The sequence below is a fragment of the Condylostylus longicornis genome, unplaced genomic scaffold (genome assembly GCF_029603195.1).
Source record: "Condylostylus longicornis isolate FDR11 unplaced genomic scaffold, ASM2960319v2 ptg000003l, whole genome shotgun sequence".
NCBI classification, from domain to species: domain Eukaryota; kingdom Metazoa; phylum Arthropoda; class Insecta; order Diptera; family Dolichopodidae; genus Condylostylus; species Condylostylus longicornis.
Genome location: NW_026577972.1, coordinates 61,371 through 85,188, shown reverse-complemented (window position 1 = coordinate 85,188; position 23,818 = coordinate 61,371). Strand labels below are relative to the sequence as shown.

The following is a 23,818-nucleotide window of genomic DNA, read 5'->3' as shown; positions in this document are numbered from 1 at the left end:
ACCAACTATTTCTAAAGAAAAATGGAATATTTTAAAAATTTGAAAGCAAAATGCAAACGAAAACTAACGGAATGGAACGAGTCGAACTACTTTTTGATAGATATACTTTGGGTATGACCCATGCCTTAGATGATAAACTTTTCTTTTGACACTTAAGAACACTTAAGACCGTTTTTTTTGAAACGTAAAAAAATTTAAAACAATTTCTGCAAATAAATAGCATTTGTTGTGAAGAAGAAAAAATTTAATAAATTTATTTTTGTTCCTGAACATTTTATTTCCAAATTTAAAACTTTTTTAACTTACAAATTAAATTTGCAATTTACATTTGTTGTTTAGTTTTTTCATTATTATTTTTTTTAATTTCTTTTATTAGACATTTCATGATTTTCGTTTTGCCATTTTTATTACCTTTAATTTGTCAAATATTTTATTTGATTTTTTATTTTCTGCTTTTAATTTAACTATGCAATTTTATTTAGCAAATAAATAATACATAATTACGCAATTTTGATAATTAATATACTAGTAGCCTAATCTGTGTTATCTTAAAAAAAACATAATAACTGCATTTTATTTTGATTTTTTCAATTATCGATTTCAATGCTTTTGTACAAATTTTTTTCTTTTATTACAAATTATTATAATAAAAATTTTGGGGGGTAAGGGCGGTTGCAGTAATTCCCTCGAGTGTTTTTTTTTTAATTAAAAAAAAATAAAAATTTTGACTTTGACGAGCTTTGTCTCGAAAACTATGGCCCTCTAAAAAAAAGCTCTCGATGGTTACTATATCGCATGGTTCCCAAGTTATAAATATTTATTTATATGCAGGAAAAATCTAGTACCTTTCTTTTTCAACAGGCTGTAACGAGTATATTTGAACCCCACCACCACCATATAATTTTTTACTGGAAATTACTCAAACAATCATCCCTGAAATTATGCAAAACCCCCTGTATAATGTTTAATTATTTATTCGTATATTTTCATCGATTTTACTACTGAATATAACTTTCTTTGTATTTTGTTTTCTTTAATTTTCTAATTAATTTTGTATTTTTGTTTTTGTTATTTGAACAGAAATTATTACATTTAAATTTATAATTATATTACATGAATAGTGTTATATAATAATAGCAATTAATAATACTATTAGTTTATAGAAATTGTATTTTTTAAAATTAATATAAAATGAATTTTAATTAATTAATAGGTTATAACAATAGTATAATATTTAGTCAAATTTATATTAAATTTTTAATAATATTACTTATTATATATACTATTTATTTTTATATTAATTTTATAGAAATTATTATTATTATTATTGTTAGTTTTATTATTATTATTAATTAATTAATTTATAAATAACAATTGAATAATTTGAATACATGATATGCGCAATTTAATTTATTTTTTTTTTTGAGTTTTGATTATACATATTAATATATTTAATGATACAAGTTCTTTTCCGAAAGGTTATTTTCATTTTTATAGTGCATAATGCAACATATTAATATGGTAATTTAATTTTTATTATATTATATTGAATGCTTTAAGGTTATACACCTAATTATAATATTCTCTTACTTTCAAGAATCGAATTAACAAATCTTTAAAAAAATACATATTCTTCAAATACTGAAAATCATAATGACAAGACGAAATTTTTTTGAAAAATTTAAAAGCATATTATGTAGTTGTTTCCTCTTTTTTGTGGCTGTTTTTTTTTTATGATACATTCACTTTATTGAAAGAAACATTTATAAAAATCCATTATGTAGTCAAAATTAAGTTCATTAAATTTCCGAAACTAAACATAAGTTTCCTTGCGTTAAAAAATTTATTTAGCAATTATTGTTTTTTTTTTTGAAAAATATCATAAATTTCTTCAGCTATTTTGTATACATAACACCATTTGTTTAAAATTTCGAATAAGACCCAGATATGTTCTTCATAACAACAATAAATGTATTATTATGTCAGGAAATAATTTCTATATAACGACTATGTTTAATTATACTGTATTTTTAAAACTATTTATAACAAATTATGAAATATTTAAACAAATTAATTAGAGATAAAATTTGTAGATTGATCTAACTTCTAAGTAAATTAAATTATTTAGATAAAAATATATGGTGCGATATAAAAAATTAAATTGTTTTATTTAAAACAAAAATAAAATTAACATAAAAGTCAAAGTTAATATGACCATGTCACATTTTAGTAAAACAAAAATACATAATAGGAATTTTTTCATATGTGTTTTATTTCGTTACACTATTTCAAATTCAAGATACAATTTTAACTTAACTATATGTAAACATAGATATATAATATAAAAAAAAAAACTTACAATATAAGAAAAATATATACAACGTTTTACTTTATTTTCTTGTGTTATTATTTTTAATTAATCTTTTCAAATTAAAAAAAAATTATGTAAATAATGCAATATATATATATATACATTTAAAGGATTACTAAAAGTATTCAAGATTTACATAAATTTAATGTGCCCAAAAATGGCTATTCCTTTTTTGGTAATCCTTTTCTTTCCATATTATTATTAAATAACGAATTGTATTATAAATAATACAATTTCGATTTTCAATTTTACCCTGAAAATTACCAAATCTTCCAATATTATTTCGCGATTTCAAATGATGAATCTAAAGAATACATAGGGCTTTTTCGAAAATTCATCACTGCGCTGATTTAACTAAGTTAAATAAAAAAGATTTTAAGTAGTTCTTGAACAACTGCGGTTTAAAGCTTAAATATCTGCATTCATCAAATAAAAGCTGCAAAAACTGTGATCAAATTTCTGAAAAAGCTTTCATTCACTGAATATTCAAACAACTGCGCAAAAAGTTTTGAATTGCTTAACTAAGTTAGAATATTCGAAAAAGCTCATACTTGGGCGATTAAACGAATATCAAAATGCCTCAAAGAGCAAAAGTACATTCATTCATATTCTGCTAGTTGCGTCACTTCAGGTGATGGGTTTTCAGTATAGAATTTCAAATTTTGTAATTAATTTCATTCAAACAATTACAAAATTTTTGAATAACAACCCATCACGCCAAAAGACGAGACTAACTGAACATGGTAGATTATGTATATTCAATTGGATTTTACACAAAATAAAATGTTCATTTATGTATTATGTAAATAATATTATTTTTAAATATATAGAATATATAAAATATATTTCTATATATATGAATACAGGTATATATACATTCAAAAATATCTTATTTATATATGTAGATTATCCAAAATATTAGTAAATTGATAATAACAGATAAAATTCTCTTAATAAACCGTATGTTAAAAAATAAAAATATTTATGAATTTCCATTTTTTTAAAATAAAGTAGATGTATAACTTCATGTTAATAGATTTATTAATAAAGAACAAATAATCAAACATAACCTGTTAGTCACTTGAAGTGATGGGAAATTATTGAAAATAATTTTGCTTTCTAGTATAGATTTTCGGAATTATGCAAAAAATTCCAAATAACTCATCACGTCAAGTAATGCAAATAACAGAACATAGATGAATATGTTATTAAACTTTTCGAATTTGTATAAACATATCATTATTAATATATCCGCAAAAAATATAAATCATAAAAGATATAATTCTTAATTCATACAAATATCTCATTGGTATCCATAAGAAGTGTCTAAATTGAAAAGGCATAAAAAGAAAAAAAATCATTTTTACACCATATATAATTATTACATATATATAATGCTATATATATATATATATATATACATTACTTTTAGAGGTGATACAAATTTTAAATTAATTTTTAGAAAATCACTAAAATGTCCTTTTACAACAATAGATCTTTAAAAATTGCTTATACAAGAATTTAGTTTCAAATAGTGATAAATTTAAAAAAAAAATACAAAAAAAATAAAATTGATGGAAAAATTTCTTATTTGATATTTGTTGTTTATATTCCCAGGTCAAAATTTAATAGTATTTTATAAATACATTATACATTTTAGATATATATTTTATACATTATATATTTTAGTTTTTAATTTCATAAAACTTTTGTTAGTGTTTAATTTTAAATTTTAAATGTATAATTGTACGTGTATGTAAATATTAATATAGATATTTTTTTTAATTGCCGTGGAAATTTTAACTAAATCTTAATTTATCAAGTGAAAATAGGTGTCTTATATTTGTGAACTAGTTAAAAAACATTTAAATAACACGGGAAAGAATGAAATCTGGAAAATTATTGTTTCTAAATAATAACGAAAATAAATAAGAAAGACTTGGATTTTAATATTGTTTTTTTTTTGGGTTTACCCTTTCATTACTTTTTAATTTATTGTTTGCTTATTATTGAACTTTTTTATTCTGTATAGCAATTGATTGGTTTTTTTCTAATTTTTTTTTATTATGATTACTTTGCTGTTTGCAATCACTTTTATCTTTTTTATCACTTATAGATGATCCATTTGACGAATGACTGATTGGCGGTGATGATGATGCTAAGTATTTTACTTTATCATTGCTTTCATCTTTCAAATTACTATAGCATTGCATTGATACTGCACACATATTATCACCAGATGAATTTGTTGGTGAATCTTTTTCTTCAGCGATTCTAGGTAACATTTCACCGGATGTTTGTAACGATAATGCCAATAATGTATTAGATGTGGACTGTTGCAATTGTTGTTGTGATTGTTGCTGCTGTATTTGTTTGTTAGAACAATCATCTATTTTATTATCACAATCAAATGATGATGATGGTGAAGATAATTTTGTGGAATTATTAGCTATACAAACTTGTTGCATTTGTTTTTGCTGCTCTATTGTTGGAGAACTCATTTTTATTAATTGTTGTTGGTTGTTATTAGCAACCACAGGGGCATTATCTTTAATGAAAACATTACTTCCGATTACAGTACTAGAGCCAATTATACTATTATTGATTATTGAAACTATAGGATTTGAATCTGTAATGGATTGAGTAAGTTGACTGGTGTTATTCTTCTTGTTTATATTAATATTTGAAACTGATGAGGTTGTTGCTGTTACTGACGTTGTAGTTATTATTGTCGACACAGATGCAGGTGCCGTAATAGCACCACCCGAAAATGGTGAATTATTTGTTGTTGAAACAATTGTATTACAATTTCCCGATGAACGCCATGCTGTTGATGTAGCAGTTAGTGATCTATGTTTTTGACTCATTGGTGGTGGACAACATAATGGTGATATAAATGCACATTTATTTTCTGCACTTCGTGGATGGAGACGATCTGGTGATAACGCACGTCTTAAGAGCGGTGAACTTGGTTCAGCACTTTTCGGTCTTGCAAAATTTTTTTTCACTGTGACACTCGCAACATTTGGTAGGACAACAGATGAATTAACACCTGATGTGCATGCGGCTGCAATGTTGCTACTACACACTGTATTACTTGCTACAATTGGGTGATTGGTACCGCTTAATGGACTGTATGACTGAGTTTGATTTGATGCACCAGGCTGATGGCATACAGCTGGGAAAGCTAACGGTGATGGTGAACGTGTTGGTGACGCTGGCAATGGTGATGGAGATGGTGTACGTGCCAATGGTGACAAAGGAATGTGTCCAACAGATTTACGACGGTTGGGGCCAGATACTGGTGATGAATGTATCGATTTTGATCCACCGACACCACAACCACCTGTATGCAATTTATGTTTTAAGCCATGTAGTGTTGACGGCCTTTGATATAAATGTGAACCGTTATTTGGATTACTCTGAGAAAGAATTTGAACGCTTGAACCATCATTAGCATTCTCTGCAAAAACATCTTGAGATACCGATCCATTTGTTCTAGCATTTGCAGAGTTGTTTGAGCATGCGGAAGAAATTTTATGTGACATTTGAACCAAAGGTCCGATTAAACTAGTGCTTGTTGGGGTATTTGGAGCCGATGAGGATGGTGAACTCGATTGCGATGAATTTGAAGGAGCAGAATGATGACAAAATGAATCGAATGGAGATAAGCTTAACCTATTTGTTGAAGATGCTACTAGTGATGCATCAGCCGAACGTGGGAATGAACTAAAAGACTTAGAAGGTGTAACCATAGTTGGAGAAGAAATTCCAGCTGTCATCTTTACATAAGGAAAAAACATGTACACATAAGTAATTGAAGTTTTTATTATGATCAGCGAAGCGAATGAACTTTTTGCCGAATATGAATTTTTGGTATTATGATTACCGAATTCGCCTAAATTTTAGGAGAATGAGCTGTCAAATCTGTCGAATGAAAATTCTGTGTAAACCAAAAATAAATAGAAAAATCTAAACTATCTGTAAAATAAGGTCATAAAATTCCACAAATTATTGTAAAAAATATTAGTTCTTTAATATTAATTTAAGCCTGAAAAACATCCCCCTAATTGCTTAAAATAGTTTTTGAAAAAAAGCAAAAACAATGTACATATGTATGGTCTTAACCTTATTATTTTCTATAGGGTTTTTGATGGCTTGCGGTAGCAACATTTTGGATCCATTCACCGATCACAATTTAAAATGTCAATTCGATATGACTAGTCCATTCGACTCGCTCAACCATTCGCTTCGCCGATCATAATGAGGGTATAAATGTAATAAAAGCAAAAATGAAAAAGATTTAATAATTAATTATACCTGATGGATTTCTGCAGATGCTCTTTTGGTACTTATCCTTCTAAAAAGTGATGTTTTTCTCTTCTTTTCATGGTGATCTTTTTTTTGCTTTTTCTGCCGATTTATGCCTTTCTTGGCCAATTTACTTTGCCATAATTCCCTTCTCCTTCCACCGCTTTGAATACTAGTATGCTCCAGCGGTGTAGCTCTCAAAGTCACATGTTCTCCACCACTTAATAATAACTGCAATACTTGTGTGTGATATAAGCCCTGAATTGTTTCACCATTTACATGTGTGATCAGGTCAGCTGGTCGTAAGCCGGCTTCAAACGCTGGACTGCCCTCATCAACAGCCATTACTAGGTGATGCATTGTATAAAAATTGGTGTCACCGTAGTAAACTCTTATTGTATGAACTGTAAAACCAAAACCTTTGGGTCCACGTCTTATTATAATTGGTGGTTTCAAATTAGTTACTAAAGGGGAAAGTTCTCTGCATGGAGAAGTATCGCGAGAGCTCGCAGTGCTCGAACCACCACCACCGCTAGTGTTTGCAAGAACTGGTGATTGTACAGCACCCCCGCTATTTTCTAATGATACATGACTATTCGTTATCGATTGATTTGAGTCATTTGACGTTGAACTAGGAGCAGATACAATTAGAGATAAACCAAGAGCCGAAGCACTTTTAACAACCGACCGTGATCGCTGCTTTACATTAGTGTTATGGCTACTATCTGTTGTTGTAGTAGATGTTTGTAATCCAGCTGCTAGTGGTGATTGATCACGTTGAGGAATGGTAATATCTAATAGTGATAGAGCCCCGGTATTATTAAGAACTGCAGAATTATTTGATACAACGGTTTCATCCTCGATAGAAATTGAAAAACGTGGTAGTAACTCACGATTACTAAGATTAGTCTTACGTTTTCTTTGTATTTGAGGAGACAGATCATCACTATCGGTTTGTGAGGACTCTGGTGTACTTAGATTTTTACGATATGCCGCCAATGATGATATTTGATGTGTGTCAATAAGTTTTCTACTTTCTGGTAAATTTGGTGTTGAAAATTGTTTTAGTATCGTATTACTTTTTATTAAACCAGAAGGTGTACCTGATATTTGAGTTTGCCGTGTCAGTGATAACACTTTTGAAGAACTTGAAATTAAAGAATGACAATTCGACTGATTTGAACTGTGATGATGATGGAAATTGTGGAAATGATGATGGTGGTGATGATGATGTTGCTGTTGGGTCTGCTGATGTTGATGACGATGATGATAGCTACGATTGCCCACATTAGAAGACGATACACTATTATGTATAGAGGTTGGATCTAGTTCTATATTGCACGACGCTGTATTTGTTTGTTTTGTATTTATATTAGACAACGATTCAAGGTTTTTAGATGTCGAAAATACCGGTAACATTTGATTCGTAGTTGAAGGAATATTAGTTGTTAGGGTAGATGTGCCAGTAATAGATTGTTGTTGTTGGTGTTTCAAATATTGATGTATAGATTTAATTTCTTCACGATCAGGTGTATTTAAAAATTCAGGCATATAATCGGTGTCAGGTGTAGAAGGAAATTTTAAATTTCTACATGTTAACTGTAACAATAAATATAGTTTTTTGTCAATTTCAATCTAAAACAAAAAATAAGCATACATAACTATGTTTATTGTAGTATGTTTACAAATTATGAACCAAGTACAATTGATTTGAGTTTTGTTACCCAATAATTTTGACCCTAATGCATCAAATTGAATCATAAATTGATTGCAGTTAGGTGCACTTGGCAATAAGAATGGTTTAATCTCTACACTTATATATTTGCAAAAATAATGGAATTCGATACGAAAATCGGGAATGCATACAAAAATATTATTTTCAAATTTCGGGAAAACAAATTAATTGATTCTTTTTAACATCATAACATAAGTTATAATAAGGTTTGTTGTCCAAAAAAAAATACGTTTTATAAAAATACCACAAGCACATAGTTAAATATATATAAAATTATTACATCGAGTTTCCTGAGCTCTGGCGTCGCTAGCATTTTATTTAATTCAAGATTACTACTGTTATCCTCGGATGTAGAATTTGATGCTAATCGTGACCAGCAATAATGTTGCTTTTTATATTGCGGCGTATAAGAACTAAAAGAGCCAAAGACAGGAGTGTCGTCAGTATCGTCGGTATCATCTCCTGCTAAATCATGATTATATCGATCCAAGCGAGCTAAAAATTAAATTATATTTTACAATTTTTTTCAAAATAATTAGTCAAGAGGCAACCAAACACATACTATCAAAATAACTGGTATCATCATCACTTGCTAATTGTGGCACAAATTCAGCTTTCTGTCTTAATAAAGAATTCCAATCTAAACCAAGAAAATAACAGTGATCTTTAACTTCATGAGCACCGCTTGTACCCAAACGATCTCTTGGATTTTGTTGCAATAGTTGTGTTATTAAATTTTTTGCTTCTGGTTGTACAGACCAATCTTCATTGTCAGGCCATTCAATATCATCATTTACAGTATGAGCAAATAATTCTTCGGGTGTTTCTCCAAAAAATGGTACACAGCCAATTAAAAATTCATATAATATTATACCCATTGACCACCAATCAACTGGTTTGCCATAACCTTGTCTTAAAATAACTTCTGGTGCAATATATTCTGGTGTACCATAAACTTGTTTATCAGAAAATTGTCTAGTTTCACTATCGATATAACCTTCATATAAATTTGTTGCTAAGGACATTAAGCCCATTTTAGATAAGCCGAAGTCAGTCAATTTGATATGACCTAATGCAGTTATTAACAAATTATCCGGTTTCAGATCACGATGCACAATACCATAACTATGCAAGTATTCCACAGCTAATACTGTTTCGGCAAAATAAAATCTAGCCATATCAGATGGTAAAGGTCCAATACCTTTTAATAAATTTGCACAATCACCTCCTTCAACATATTCCATTACAAGACATAAATGCTTTTTTGTTTCAAAACTGCAATACATACTAACAACAAATGGATTATCAGCAAAACTTAATATATCCCGTTCAGCAAATACTTGCTCAACTTGATTTCTTAAGATTAAGTTGTTTTTATTAATTTTTTTCATAGCAAAGCGTTGCCTTGTTTGTTTATGTTTTACTAAGTAAACAGCACCATAAGCGCCATTTGATATGAGTTTAACAATATCAAAATCATTTTCATTTGGTATTTGCTGTAGGTGTAGTTGTTTTTCTTGTAATTTAGTTTGTTCGTTAAAATTATTATTTTTACTGCCAGTATTACAATTATCATTGTTATCAACAGCAGTATTATTTTTATTGCTTTTATTGCTCATATTAGTACTGCTGTTATTTTTTTGTGTTGGCATAACTGAATTATTAATAACTTCTTCTTTTTCGTTTTTCATATTGTCAGAAATTACTTCACTAGTACTGAGATCTTTTACATTCTCCTCTCCTTTTTTAGATTTATTCAAAATAGCTTCAACATTTATATTAGACGATTGTATCGAACTTGAAATGTTGGAATTATTTGAAATATTATTTAAAGAATTTGATTTATCTTTATCACCCAATTTGCTGATTTTTTCTGTGGATAATTTCTTTTCCAATTGGTTCGAATCTTCCATTTTGCTATTTTCATTTGAATTTCCAGCAATAGATGAGGATTTTTCCAAATTTTTACTACGAGATTCCCAATTATCATTTGAGGATATCTTATTATTTGATTTGTTCATATCTAATACTTGATTTGTTTCAATTAATTCCTGATTCAATTCGGCAATAGGATCTCGATTTAAACCAAGTTTTGAAACAATATATTGTGGTATGTCAGCATTAATGCCTGAAAGACTCATTATACTACTAAATAAGATGAAAGTAAAAAAAATTACCTTGCAACATCTTTGCTTGACCTTCAGCTGCTTCTAATAAATGATAAAATTCTTCTGGATCGAATTCCAAACATTCCAACAAGCGTGCTGGTCGCGATATAATTAACAATAACTTTTTAATTATACCAGTTAATTCAACTGCAGCTTCTGGGGATTTCTCATGTGTTTCAATTAGAAGTTTTTCTAAATTTTCACTCATTTCATAGAAATATCTACTTGTTATTAACTTTGCTGTAGATTTATGCAAACAATCACGCGCCATTTCAATTACTTGATGATGTACAAATCTTGCTATTGGCTGTGAATCACGGAAATAATTACAAGCTGCATCTTTACTTTCATTGATAAAGTGTTTTAATCTTTCTTCCATTTGTATTGTAGCTTTAGGAAAACGTTCTTTGTATAACGTATTCATTATCGCAATTTCGTTATCAATAATTGGCGATCTACTTGGACTTGATAAGCTTCTTGATCTTGGTCTATGAAATGGTGAATTTCTCCCCCCACCAAGAACATTATTTCCACTGCCAGTTACTGTATTTCCACTACCAACATTAACTATATTTTTATTTATGTTGTTGTTGTTAATAATATTATTTTTATTTTCTGGTGTTGACGTACTATTTATACTGTCATCATTGTTCATGGAACGAGATAATGCAGCTGCAGCGGAAGATGGTGGCAAAGGAAGCGGTGGTGTTGAACAGATATTATTTTGCGGACTGCTACATGAACTTGGTGGTGTAAAACAACATTTTTGAAATTGGTTTTGATTCCAAGTATTTGGCGGTGTCGAATATATACTGCTGTTAGTATTGTGCAACTGTTTTGGTGTGCTTATAGATTGCGGGGATGACATATGAGATTGAGACGGGGTTTGATGAGATAAGTTGTGTAAATTATGTTTTGCAGATTGCGATTGCTGTAGCGGATGTATAACACCACTCTGCCCTGACATTGTATGCTGATGATATTGTTGTGATTGCTGATAATGTTCAGGACAACATGCAGCCATATCATTTGAAAAATGATGCGAAAGAATTCGTAATTCATCTGTTGTTGGAACATTTGGTAACTGATGTAAACGCTCATGGCTCGAACATTGAGACTTGTTTAAAGAACAAAAAGAAAACAAAAATTCTTTAATATTATTTAAATATATTTTAAAATTAAAAAGAAAAGTAACATTGTAATCGTATTCCTAATAATTAAAAATTTCATGTACCTACCGACAAATTCGAGCTACCTGGGGTAGTACCATAACCAGATGATGGCAATGAAGCAACTGACCAACGTCTTCCATCTCCCCTACAACATGAAATTCGTTTTATTGGAGCGAATGCAAATTGCATTGGCGAATTAATACGTGGACTATCTATTGGACTAGCTGATATTGGTGAATGAGATCTTGGCGAAGTATTAAGACCTGTTATGCCACTAACTAAACTTAAACGATGATTTGTTATAACATTAGCTCCAACATTACTGTATCTATTAACATTTATTGGCATTGAATATTGTGATCGTCTCTGCGGTATTATGATTGCAGCTGTAGCAGCAGCTACCGAATTCTCTTTAAACGTTGTCGAAAGTGATGGCGCCGATTTACCTAAAGTTGAACTTCTCAGTCGTGTCAAATTGGTCATTTCTGTTTAAAAGTGATACGAAAATAAAAATTATATCAAGGTGAATGAAAATGAAAAAACATTTTTTGGAAAAATAATAAAATAGGATTGACACATTTTCAACAAAATAATTTTGAATAATATCAAATTTTCTCACCATTATTGCCCAATGTCCTTAATGAATGTTGAAATGAAATTTTTCTTGCCATATTTGAAAAATCTCTACTCGATGGTAATGATATTGAGCTCGCATTTAAACAACTACCAGATAATGTTTTACATAACGAAGTATTTCTTAAAACTGATGTAGAATCTTTAATAAAATTTATGTTATTGCAACCACTAATAATACCAATTCCATTAATAATATTACTAGTACTAATAGTAGCACCACTGTTGCTAGTTGAATTATTATTTATCATAATATTATTTCCATTATTACCATTCAGTATATTATTAGTATTAATAGTATTTCTACTATTAATATTAATACAGTCTGATGAATTATTTTTTGAGAGTAAATTTGATGTTGTTGATAATGCTGGTAACATTAAAGTTGTGGATGTTAATGCTAACGTTGTGGCTTTTAATGATGTAGATGCTGTTGATATTGTAGGTAAATTTTTTGTTGCCATTGTAGTTACAATATTTGCCGATCCTTGCGTATCATTATTTCCATCACTTCCTAATGACGATGATGATGATAATAATGATTTTGTTGCTTTTGTTGATTTCACTACTTTGTTTGATGATGAACTAGGATTAGTAATATCAGTTCCACTATTATAGTTAACATTACTGTTGTGGCTGTTATTATTTCTACCACAACTACTATTATTACTACAATTATTAGTACTACTGTAATTATTGCTGATGTTGTTACTTTCATTATTTTGTTCTTCATTTTTTTTATCGAATTCGGTCACTTCAAAATTTTTACTTTTTCCTTTATTTGCATCATCATTCTTCAAAATATTATTTTTGTGCTCATTTATTTTCTCTTTTGCTTTTATTAAAGATTCTTCAATAGGTTTTTTTATTGAATTTTCATTTTCCTTTATTTTTTCTTTTGATTTTATTACTATTTCTTCCATTTCTTTTTGATTATATTCAATTAAACTTTTATTTAAATGTCCATCATTTTCATTTTCTGAAACTACAACTTCCTTGTTTCGTAAATCACTATCATCATTATCATTATCGTAAAATATTGCACTTATATCAACTGCATTTATTTTATTTGCATTATCTTTATTAATTTTTTCTTTATTATTATTATTTGTCTTAATATCAGCATCACAATCATCATATGTTAAAACACGTGCTGAATGCATTGACTGCGATCTAATTCTTGACAATGTGTTGTTACTTTGGTATTGATGATGACGATGGTGATGATGTTGATGATTAGGATGTTGGGATTGTAATTGTTGTTGTTGTTGCTGTTGTTGTTGTGTTAATCCAATCAATAAAGATTTATTTTGAAGATTTTTTATTAAAGACGACGGTGGTGGCGACGATGGTAGTGATTGTGATTGATCTTCCTTTTGTAAAACACATGAATTTGGATTGTATAATGGTGGCGGCGCAACACCTGATGATATTGTCGATTGTGGTAATAATTGTATTGGATTTTGTATTTTATTTTCAAAATAATATGATAATGGTGATGGTACTTTTGTTGAACTTTGTTGCCGAACATTCATTTTTTCTAAAGGTGATGATGTTGTAGGTGGTATTGATGATTGAATTAACGAAGTAGATGATGATGATGGTGATGATGTTGATGATGAAAATAATATTGATGCTGATGATGTTAGCAATGGTGATGTGGTTATTGCTGCTGTTGTTATTACAGAAGGACTTTGATTATTATTGTTATTATTATTATTATTATTTATATTGCTATTTGAATTTTTTGGATGGTATAATGATGATGAAGAAGATGATGTTTTTTCTTTATCTCTGCTGCTACCGTTTGACATTTTTTTAATGTTTGCTGTTTGCTTTATGGTTGTGTTAAATGTCTTAGTAGTTTAATTTTATATTAATAATTTTTATTTAAATAATGGGTGTTTGGTTTTTATTTCTTTTAGTAGATTTTTAATTAAATGTTATTAAAATATTTTTATATTTTAATTTTTTTCTTTTTTTGTTATTTTTTATTATAAAAATGAAAACGATAAAATTAATCACAGAAGCTTTTTTTTTTTGTTTTATAAATTTTTAAATTAGTTTTACTTTTATTTTACGGATTTTTTTTAACAAAGTAAAAAGAAAGTGTAAAATTTAATGTGTAATTTTTTTAAATATGAAATTTATATTTACATCTTACAAAATGTTCATAAATTCTAAGATTCTAAAGATGTTTAATAAAATTTTTATTTGCTTTTTGTTCTTAAAATTAAGAAATTGTTTTATATCATGATTATTTTTTTGAAATTACATAAATTGTAAAACTTAAATTAAATAATTCAAATTTGCAATTTTTATTTCCGATACAATAATAATAAAAATAATAATAATATTAATAATAATATTAATAATAATATTAATAATAAAAAAAAACAAGAAATATATAACTTTTAAAATTTTACAACTTTTCTTTTATAAATTAATTACTTAAAGCAAAAAAATATATATATGCGTATAAATAAAAAAAAGATATATAATTTTTTTTTAAATCTTAAATTTTCTATTTTGTTTTTTTAATGTTTATGTCTTTTATTTACAAGACAAGCTTCACTCTTTTTTGCATTCTTGTGTTGTTAAAATTTTTTTATTAAAGAATCCAAAACAAAAAAATTTTTCGAAATTTAGCATATTGCTTTCGGATTCCAAAATCATTTCTTAAACATCACCATTATTTTTTCTTTACAATTCGAATTGTTAAATATATTCACAATCATTTAGTTTGCCAAAATATTTTAACAAAATATTTTTAACTTGATTTTTCCTTATTTACCAAATCACAGCCAAAAATATACTTATGTGTTTTTTAAATATTTTATTGAATTATAAGAAAAGAAATCACAAAAAAAAAATTAATGGTGAATGAAACTAGTTTTAAAACTAATAAAAAAAATAGTCTTTAAATTTTGAATATTATTCCTCTTTCTTTTCTGATCATGTTTTTTTATTAATAAATTTCTTTTTCTTCAAATATTTCTCATAATCTTTTATATATTATATTAATTAATAATTATTTTTGCGTCAAATTAAATATGTATTTTGAAATTTCTTGGAAATCCTGTGTGTGTGTGTGTGAAGAATATTTTCAAACCCTCTTTGTATAATGTGGTTGATCTTCTTGTAAGTTGTTCTTCTACTAATAACGATGATCTTTTATTCTATCAATTTAGTTTTTTTCTTTAAAATGATTTTTTATTAAAATTATTATTTATTAAAATCATTTTTCCATTAGAGATTTTTATTGAATTTCAGCAAATTAGTTTGTTTATTGAAATTAAATATGTTGTTGATAATTTATATATACAGTTTATGTACAATGACAATAAAAATAATTTCAATTTCTTAATATTTTTTATCGATAGTTTCTTCGTTCCCATTTTTTTTGCGAATATTATTTTTAACGTTTTTTTTAGTGTTTGAGTTTTTGCTGCTCTTGTTTTATTTTTTAGTTTTCTTCTTTTTTCAATTAAAATTCATATTATGTACTGTTTGTTTTTCCAGTTATTTTCGGCAATTATATTAATATCAAATTATTTTTTGAGTTCTTCACCATATCCCCCATTCTATACATAAACCTTTGATGTTTTACCTAAAATGAAAAGCAGAAAAATTATTAAAACCAAATTTAAAATCGAAAATTATTCAATTTAAAAAAGAAAAGACTAGAAGGTAAAATTCATTAAAATCTGTTTCATATGTATAACTACAGAGTTTTTGCAGAAATCTGACAAAAAGAGTCAGTGATAAAATATAGTTTAAAGCAAGCTATATTTTAAAAAATACATAGCAAAAATATCAGAAGGAATTTTCCATGACCTTTTAAAATTGTGTACAAATGGTTTTCCCCTGGGTTTTACGAAATACATATCTGAAATACCTGGCATTTAATGAAATAACAAATTCGCAGTGTTGTGCTAAAAAAAAAGGATAACCCTCAATATTTTTTCTGTGATTTTGAAAAAGTATCTAAATAATGTCTCAAATTAAAAATAAAAATTAAGTAGATACATTTGTACTCTGTTAGGGAGGTGGCTGCTAGGTTGGTCAAGTTAGACTTTTTTTTTTAAATATCACATAAGAATAATGAAAATAACATATTTATAAAGTACTCCGAGGGTAACTATCGAAATATTCATAATTTATAGCTATATACTAGACATAATTATATCATGAGTGGATTACATACATACATACATATGTACTTATCTAAATTACTATTAAAATTAAAAGAGAATAAAAAAATATCACAAGGGAGCAAGGAAATACTGTCTACAAAAAGCGCAAATGTAAAAAAAAATCGCTTTAAAAAGGACGACTTTACTTGCTTTGAAAAAGAGGCGATTTTCAAAAGTTACATAAAGGCTGAACAAACAAGTTAAAATTAAACTCAAAACCAAACTCGAAGTACAATATGCTGCTTAGAATAATTTACTTCCAAATACATCTGAAAGAAATTTAATATCAAAGCTTAAAACAAAACTTGTATTCAAACTTAGTGCTCAGCAGGCAGACATACAATTTTTAGTTTTGCAACTGTCTGAATGCTTATTTTTATTCCACAGGTTTATATTCAAATCTTGCAATTAAATGAAACTTAGACCGGATCATCTGTCAAATATTCTGCTCCAACAGAATTAGAAATAGTGACCTATGCGTTCCTGTGCAAGCAGGATCCGATAGAAATAGAAATCAGAAAGAAGAAATATAGATTGATAGGTCACATATTGAGGAGGCTAGAGCAGTCCATAGTCAAACAAGCGTTAAAATAGAATCTTCAGGGTAGGCAGAGCATCTGTAAGACTAAGAACACGTAGCGTAGAACGATAGGTAAAGAAATAACAGCAGCAGGGAAAACTTGCGCACAAATAAGATCTATCACCCAAAATAGAGAGAGATGGAGAGGTTTATCCGAAGCCCTATGCTCCTCAAGAGGAGTTTGAAATGGATTAAAAAATAATTGAATGATCGCATGCAATTAAACAATCAAATAGTTTGTAATTTTTTACAAACTGATTGTAGTTTTTAGTAAACGCAATCGATTTGAATTGATACAATAGTTTAATTGCTTAAGATGTATGCGCAGCGATTTTAGAATCAAACAGTAATTGCAAAACTAAAAATTGCATGTCTGCTTCAGCCCTTAGTTCATTTTATATTATTGAAAAGTAATTGAAATTTTACAATTTTCAATAATTAACGCTATCTGATGATGTTTTGCAAAGGCTATGAATTTCTTCCAAATTTATTCTTGTTAGATAATTAAATTTTGCGATGATAATTGTGCTAATTTTTTATGTGTTGCACGCGATATCTAGACAAGCAATTCTTAAACTCACTTTGCAAATTTAAAGGCTCGTACAGAAGAGGGCGTTCTGCACAATCTTATACACAATGTTTAGTTAAGAAATTCATTTAGATGAAATTAAAACCGTGCGCAACATGAAAATCGTATTTAAAAAAAAAATCATATAAAAAGAAACCTTACTGTATCTTCAATTTTTTTTCTCCATTCTCTCTATTTTATAAAATTAATGAAAAATGTGTTTTTTTCTTCTATAAAAAAATATAAAGAATTACAAAAAATTTTTAAATATGTATGTATATGTCATACAACTGTATCTCTATAATTATACAAGATGTTTCACATAAATTGTAAGCAAATTCAAGTATGATTCTTTGACCAATTTCCAGCAAAAAAATGCATAAGCAGAGAAGAGCCCGACATACTTTTCGGGCTACAGCCTGTTGAAAAAAAAGTACCAGATTTTTTCTCCATAAGTATAAATAAATAGTTATAACTTCGGAACCATGTAACATAGATCCAACCGTCGCGGGTTTGTTTTACCGGCAATTAATTGCTCTTCATTTTCGGTCTTAAAATTATTTTGATCTGAAACACAGTTTTCCAGATAAAGTTCGCCAAAATCAGAATTTTTGTTTTTTTTTTTTTAATTATTTTTAAAAAACTCTAAATTTCTCTAAAATTTAATTTAATACAAATTCCTTAATATACATACTAGACTAAAAAAACTAAACTATAAACTAAAAAAATATTTGTAAATGTTATGTTTGTATGAAATGTATCAAATATATTTTACAGCAATCAATTGCATGTAAAACATTTATACTATGATTACTCTATGGTAACATTAAAATCTGTTAGATTTCGAACTAAAACCTTTTTTTCAACTGGTTATAGCTCGAAAACTAGTATATCTGCACCCCTCCTCCCATACCTTTCCTGGCTGGAAATTTATCAAAAAATCATCCTTAAAATTATTTTCCACCTTATGTGAAACACCCTGTATAGTACGTACTTCATATAAATTTATATATACACATTATATACAATTAAGTATATATATATATATGCGTATATACATATATGCCGTAATAATGTAAATATTTTTACTACAAGTTTTATACAAGGTAGGTACTTAAGTAAGTAGGTGCATAAATAAAAAATTTAAAATAATAATAAATAATTGTGTTATATTGGCTACATTATTACTCACACTTTTATAATAACACCAACCATCCTTTATTTTTTGTGCTTATATCACGCGACATACAATTATTTAGGTACAAGTATAATGTGTAGTTAGATATACATTTACATATATATATATACAATTAGCAAATTAAGGAAACTAAAAGAAAAAAAACAGACATACATACATATAAATATATTAAAATTATAAACTTATTTTATAATTTTATAAAAAGAAAATTTTAAGTGATTTAATAAAACGGCTTATTTACTGCTGGGTAATACAACTGGTATAACTCAAAATTACAATTTCTGGAGTTTTTATATACAGAGAAAAACATTTCTTCTTGATGCAAAATAAACATCAATATTGTTTAAAATAAAAATCAAAAAAATTTTTATTCAAAACTTTTATACAAAATTTTAGTAATAGATTTTCTTTGCAAATTAGCAAATTTTGAGTTATGTTAGTTTTGCAGCAAACAAGCGATAAATTATATAGATAATTGAGTGTTCAAAAGAGTATAGGTCCATTTTTTTCAGAGAAAATAATAATTATATTATAATGTAGTTTATAAATATTTATTTATACATAATAGATGCATACGTAATTTAATGAAACTTGGAGGTGTTCGTTCTCTCCTCTACATTAAAATAAATTGTAATTCAGTTCTTAATTCAGTGCTCAATAACTCCGTTCAGTTTATAAACAATAAATTTGTTGCATGAAAAGATAATGGGCAATAAATAATATTGCTATTTTTTGTTTTGATTCTTATAGCAAGCAAGCAATCCGTTTGACGCCTGTTTTGTCCTAAAATCTGAATTAAATTACAATTCCAAATTCATTTTAAACTTATTACATTATTTGGGTATGTAGGTACCTAGCTATTTTTCAATTTAATGTTATACTAGCATTAAATTTAATTTCGAAATGACTGCTATCGATGCCAAAACAATATATTTACAACAAATTTTGTACTTTAAAGACCTCTGATTGATTATTACACTTAATTAGAAAATTACCTATAAAAATTTCAAGTTTATTTAAAAAATGTCACTACTCACTTTCATACAAATGTAAACCTATAATTCATAAGAAAAAATAAAAAAAAAAATCGAATTTCAGAACACCTTTGAGTTTACACTTTCATCTTCATTTTATTAAAATTAATTTAATTTTAATAATTATAAGAAATTATGAATTTCAGAATTCAAAGCAATAATTTTATATAATTTATGCAAGTGACACATTAAAATTTCTGACAGTTCAATACTAATCAATAGGGATGGTAAGTAGTCCGTTTTTTGTTTTCTTAACAAAACATTTTATAAAAAAATTCAATTACCGAGAATTTTAAAAATGCTATTTAAAGCTATATTAAGATTTTTTGTATAAGTATATATTATTATGATAAACTCATACATACATATGTATGTATGTACATAATACCCCTTTTGAGATTTCAAAAATTAGAATTAAATCTATACATAAAATATTTTACTTACAATAATTACAGAAACAGTTGAATTCTATATAAATATATATATATATTAAAATACATCACCGTGTATAATTACCGTGTGCATTTGACCCCACCACCCCACAATATATATGTATTTTCTAGTAAAATTTAAATATAGGTACATTTGCACATACATATCTATGGATATATGCATATATGTATAAATATATTTATAAATTATGTATTAAATTTTTTATCTACGAGTATTTTTGAAAATCGTGTATGTATAAAAAAAATTTTTTATACATTCACAATTTTCAATTTATACATACTTATATATTTATTCCATCGGAGTTTTATTTTAATTTTATTTTTATTTTAATTTGTAGAAATATTTTAAATAATTTAAATTTTTATAATAATATAAACACCTCTACTCTTCTTATTTAATTTAAAGACAGATGGAGAGAGACAGAGAGGAGAGAGAGGAGAAATAAAAATACATATTCTGTCATATGAGATTTATGAGTGTTTTTTTATAATAATATATTTTTCGGGCAACCAAGAACAAGCACTAAACTACACTAAATGTTGTTGTTGATTTTTGATTGTGTTTTTGATTATTGTTTTAGTTGCTCTTGCTTTTTACTTTTCTCATCTCATACTTAAATCACTATAATCACTCTACTATCTTATTTGTTATTATTATTATTATTATATTTTTTTGTTCTTCACCTTCTTTTTCTGAAATAATTCATTCACAATAATTGAATGTAATTTTAATTTTAATGTACATGGCAAAACGCAGTTATAAAATTCTTATATACATGTCTATATACATATATACCTAAATATATTTATATATATAAACTTATATTATTCCCATAGATAGACAGTTTTTTTTTTATAAAAATCAATTTTGTATTTTTTTTCTCACACTTTTATTTCTCTAAAAAATTACCTACAAAAAATTGCGTGATTTAATAAAAACGCTTTATTTGAAAATTAATTTTTCTAAAAAAAACTTTACATTTATATTTTTTTTTTTCTCATTTTACTCTCTTAATTTTTCTACTACTACTATTTTTTTCGATAAAAATTCACTTTTACTTTTATTTTTCTCCTTTTTTTGTTTCTTCTGATTTTTTTTCATTTTTCCCCATTTTCAAAAACAAAATTAACTCACACCATCAAATTGTGTTTTATTTCAATTTTTTTTAAATTGCACTCCCCACCAAATGCAAATTAATTTTTTCAATTCATCATCATTAAAAAAACCACCATTCATCATTTTTTTTAATTGAAAATATTAAAAATTAAAAATAAATTTCGATTGTTTTATCTTTTTCTTTTTTTGATTTTTGTCCTTCTTTTGTTCAGAAATAAAAATTTCGAACTTTTTTTTTGAATTAAGACTTTTATTTTTTTTTCTGAAAACTTTTTTTTACTTCTGCATAAAAAAAAAGAAAAACAAAAACTAAAAATCCAATTTTTACCTATTGATTTAAAGAAACAAAAAAAATCACTGTCATGTCATAAAACTGTCAGGCAGAGAAGAACAGAAAATAATAAAAACATAGCAAAAAAATTACATATTGGGTTTTTTTTTACACCTTGACACTAGTTCATCTATCTTTCCTTTTTTACATTCTGATTTTAATCGACTGTCACAATAAATACAGTCCCTGTGAATAAGGTGAATTCATTGGTTCGGCGTTTTTGAGCTGAGCTATTTAAAACCGAACTATTTTTTCTCTTGATTGTTCATTGGTTCGTATGAGAAAAACTGACCGTTTTTTTTTGTTATAATGCATTTATTACTTTTTTGACAAGAATTTTATGTCATTGTAATAGTTCAGTATACGTAAAATTGACGTTTTGAAAAACCTCCGCACTAAAGTTGAAGTTGATTCAACTTCAGAGATTGAGAGAGAGAAAGAAAGCTGTACTAAAAATACAAAAAGTGTCTAAAATGCAAATTTTCATATAAAATGCATCAGTTCGTCGCTGACGAACCAATGAATTTGGTTATAGTCAGTGTTGCGACTAGGGCTGTCGTTTGGCTCCGATTTAAAAATTTGTGTTCTAGGATCCTCCTTCTGCATTTTGGCTACGATTTTGTTTTTTCCTCAGTCAGACCCCAAAATAATATTGATAATAATTTTTAAAAAAATTCATCAGTTGAAACTTTTTTTGCAATATTTAAAAATTCGTTGACAATACCTTGACTAACGAAATTATGTATATATACCTTTTTCTGCCAATTCAAAAGCCGCCACATATCTTTTTGTAGTCAAATTAGTAAATTAGTCAGTTAAAGTGTCAAATAACCAAGCTTATAAAAATTCGTGGTCGTTAGCAGATGAAATATTTTTGTATGGAATTTTTTCAATAAACGATAATATTGCAATTTTGACATTTTAATTGAAGTCGATCGAGTATATTGTTAAAAATTGAAAAAAAATTATTCAAAGCAACCTCAGTTTTGCGCATTGTAGTGCGGCAGCTGAAAAGGTAATAGTTTAATTTATTTTGTAAATTAATTTAAAACTAAATTTGTGCGGTAAAATGTTGCTAATCGAAGAAAAAAATACAGCTTGACAGCTAGCAAATCAGGCCCTTATTATGAACACAAATTTTTAGTATTATGATTAGCGAATTCGCCTAAATTTTAGGAGAATCAGCTGTCAAATCTGTTGAATGAAAATTCTGTGCGACAAGCTTGGCGAATGAAACGAAAAATCAAAATAATACATGAGTGCTTCTTTTTTTTAATATTATAGCATTTATAGTGATACAATTGAAAAATCTAAACTATCTGTAAATCATAAAATTCTACAAACTATTGCAAAAAATATTGATTATTTTTATTATGAGTGAAAGAAACGAACCAAAAGCAATTCGACCATTAATTAAATTAATGGAAAACAACCCTCACATTGCTAAAAGGATAGAAAAATTCAATTGTTTTTGCAAAAAAGCAAAAAAATGTATATATGTATGTGTGGTGCTAATCTCATTATTTTCGGTAGGTTTGTTGATATCTTGCGGTAGCAACATTTAGGATCTGGCGAATGAAAGAATTCGCCGATCATAATTGAAAATGTCATTCAATTCTCCTAGCTATGTGCTTCGCTCATTATAATATGCGTTTAAAAATGGAGCGCTACCACGATTGACAGAAATACACGTTTGGACCCTAAGAGAAAGTGACATTTCACAGCTGATGAATTTACACGTATTCTTAAGGAAACTATAGAGGGCCCAGTTTAAGATTATAAATCTCCCACAAGATTCATTTTTTCCAAATTTCAGTTAAATTTTTTTCTATATTTTTTTTTCTCGAAGTATTTACTTGCTTTTTGTGTATTTTTTCAAATTTGAGAAAATGTACATTTGATATTAATAAATTTACATAATTAGCGTATGACATGACTTCCACATTGCATAT

The 23,818-nt window shown here is 27.1% G+C and overlaps 1 protein-coding gene across 13 annotated transcripts; it reads right to left on the bottom strand.

Annotated features, from left to right (window-relative positions):
- Positions 1-302: 302 nt before the first annotated feature.
- Positions 303-22,021, bottom strand: LOC129606738 (uncharacterized). 13 transcript variants are annotated; one of them, XM_055517356.1, is made up of 11 exons: positions 21,329-21,832; positions 20,700-21,111; positions 18,927-19,061; positions 12,377-16,000; positions 11,824-12,242; positions 10,595-11,702; positions 8,980-10,545; positions 8,698-8,912; positions 7,786-8,281; positions 6,692-7,719; positions 303-6,153 (listed from the first exon to the last, which is right to left on the bottom strand). In XM_055517356.1, the coding sequence occupies exons 4-11, from the start codon at positions 14,202-14,204 to the stop codon at positions 4,378-4,380; spliced, it is 8,436 nt and encodes a 2,811-aa protein (XP_055373331.1). In that variant the 5' UTR covers positions 14,205-16,000; positions 18,927-19,061; positions 20,700-21,111; positions 21,329-21,832; the 3' UTR covers positions 303-4,377. The 13 variants fall into 13 exon arrangements, with proteins under 13 accessions (XP_055373331.1, XP_055373228.1, XP_055373242.1 ...); XM_055517253.1 differs by having other exon boundaries at positions 305-6,153; positions 6,692-8,281; positions 21,329-21,831; XM_055517267.1 differs by having other exon boundaries at positions 305-6,153; positions 6,692-8,281; positions 20,700-21,328; positions 21,478-21,831.
- Between the last annotated feature and the right edge of the window lie 1,797 nt (positions 22,022-23,818).

Excerpts from the sequence above, each read along its gene's own strand:
- LOC129606738 (XM_055517339.1), bottom strand. The coding sequence starts at position 14,204 with ATGTCAAACGGTAGCAGCAGAGATAAAGAAAAAACATCATCTTCTTCA. Across the intron at positions 12,243-12,376 it reads AAGGACATTGGGCAATAATG|AAATGACCAATTTGACACGA; the intron begins GTGAGAAAATTT and ends ACTTTTAAACAG. Across the intron at positions 6,154-6,691 it reads CATCTGCAGAAATCCATCAG|ATGACAGCTGGAATTTCTTC; the intron begins GTATAATTAATT and ends CCTTATGTAAAG.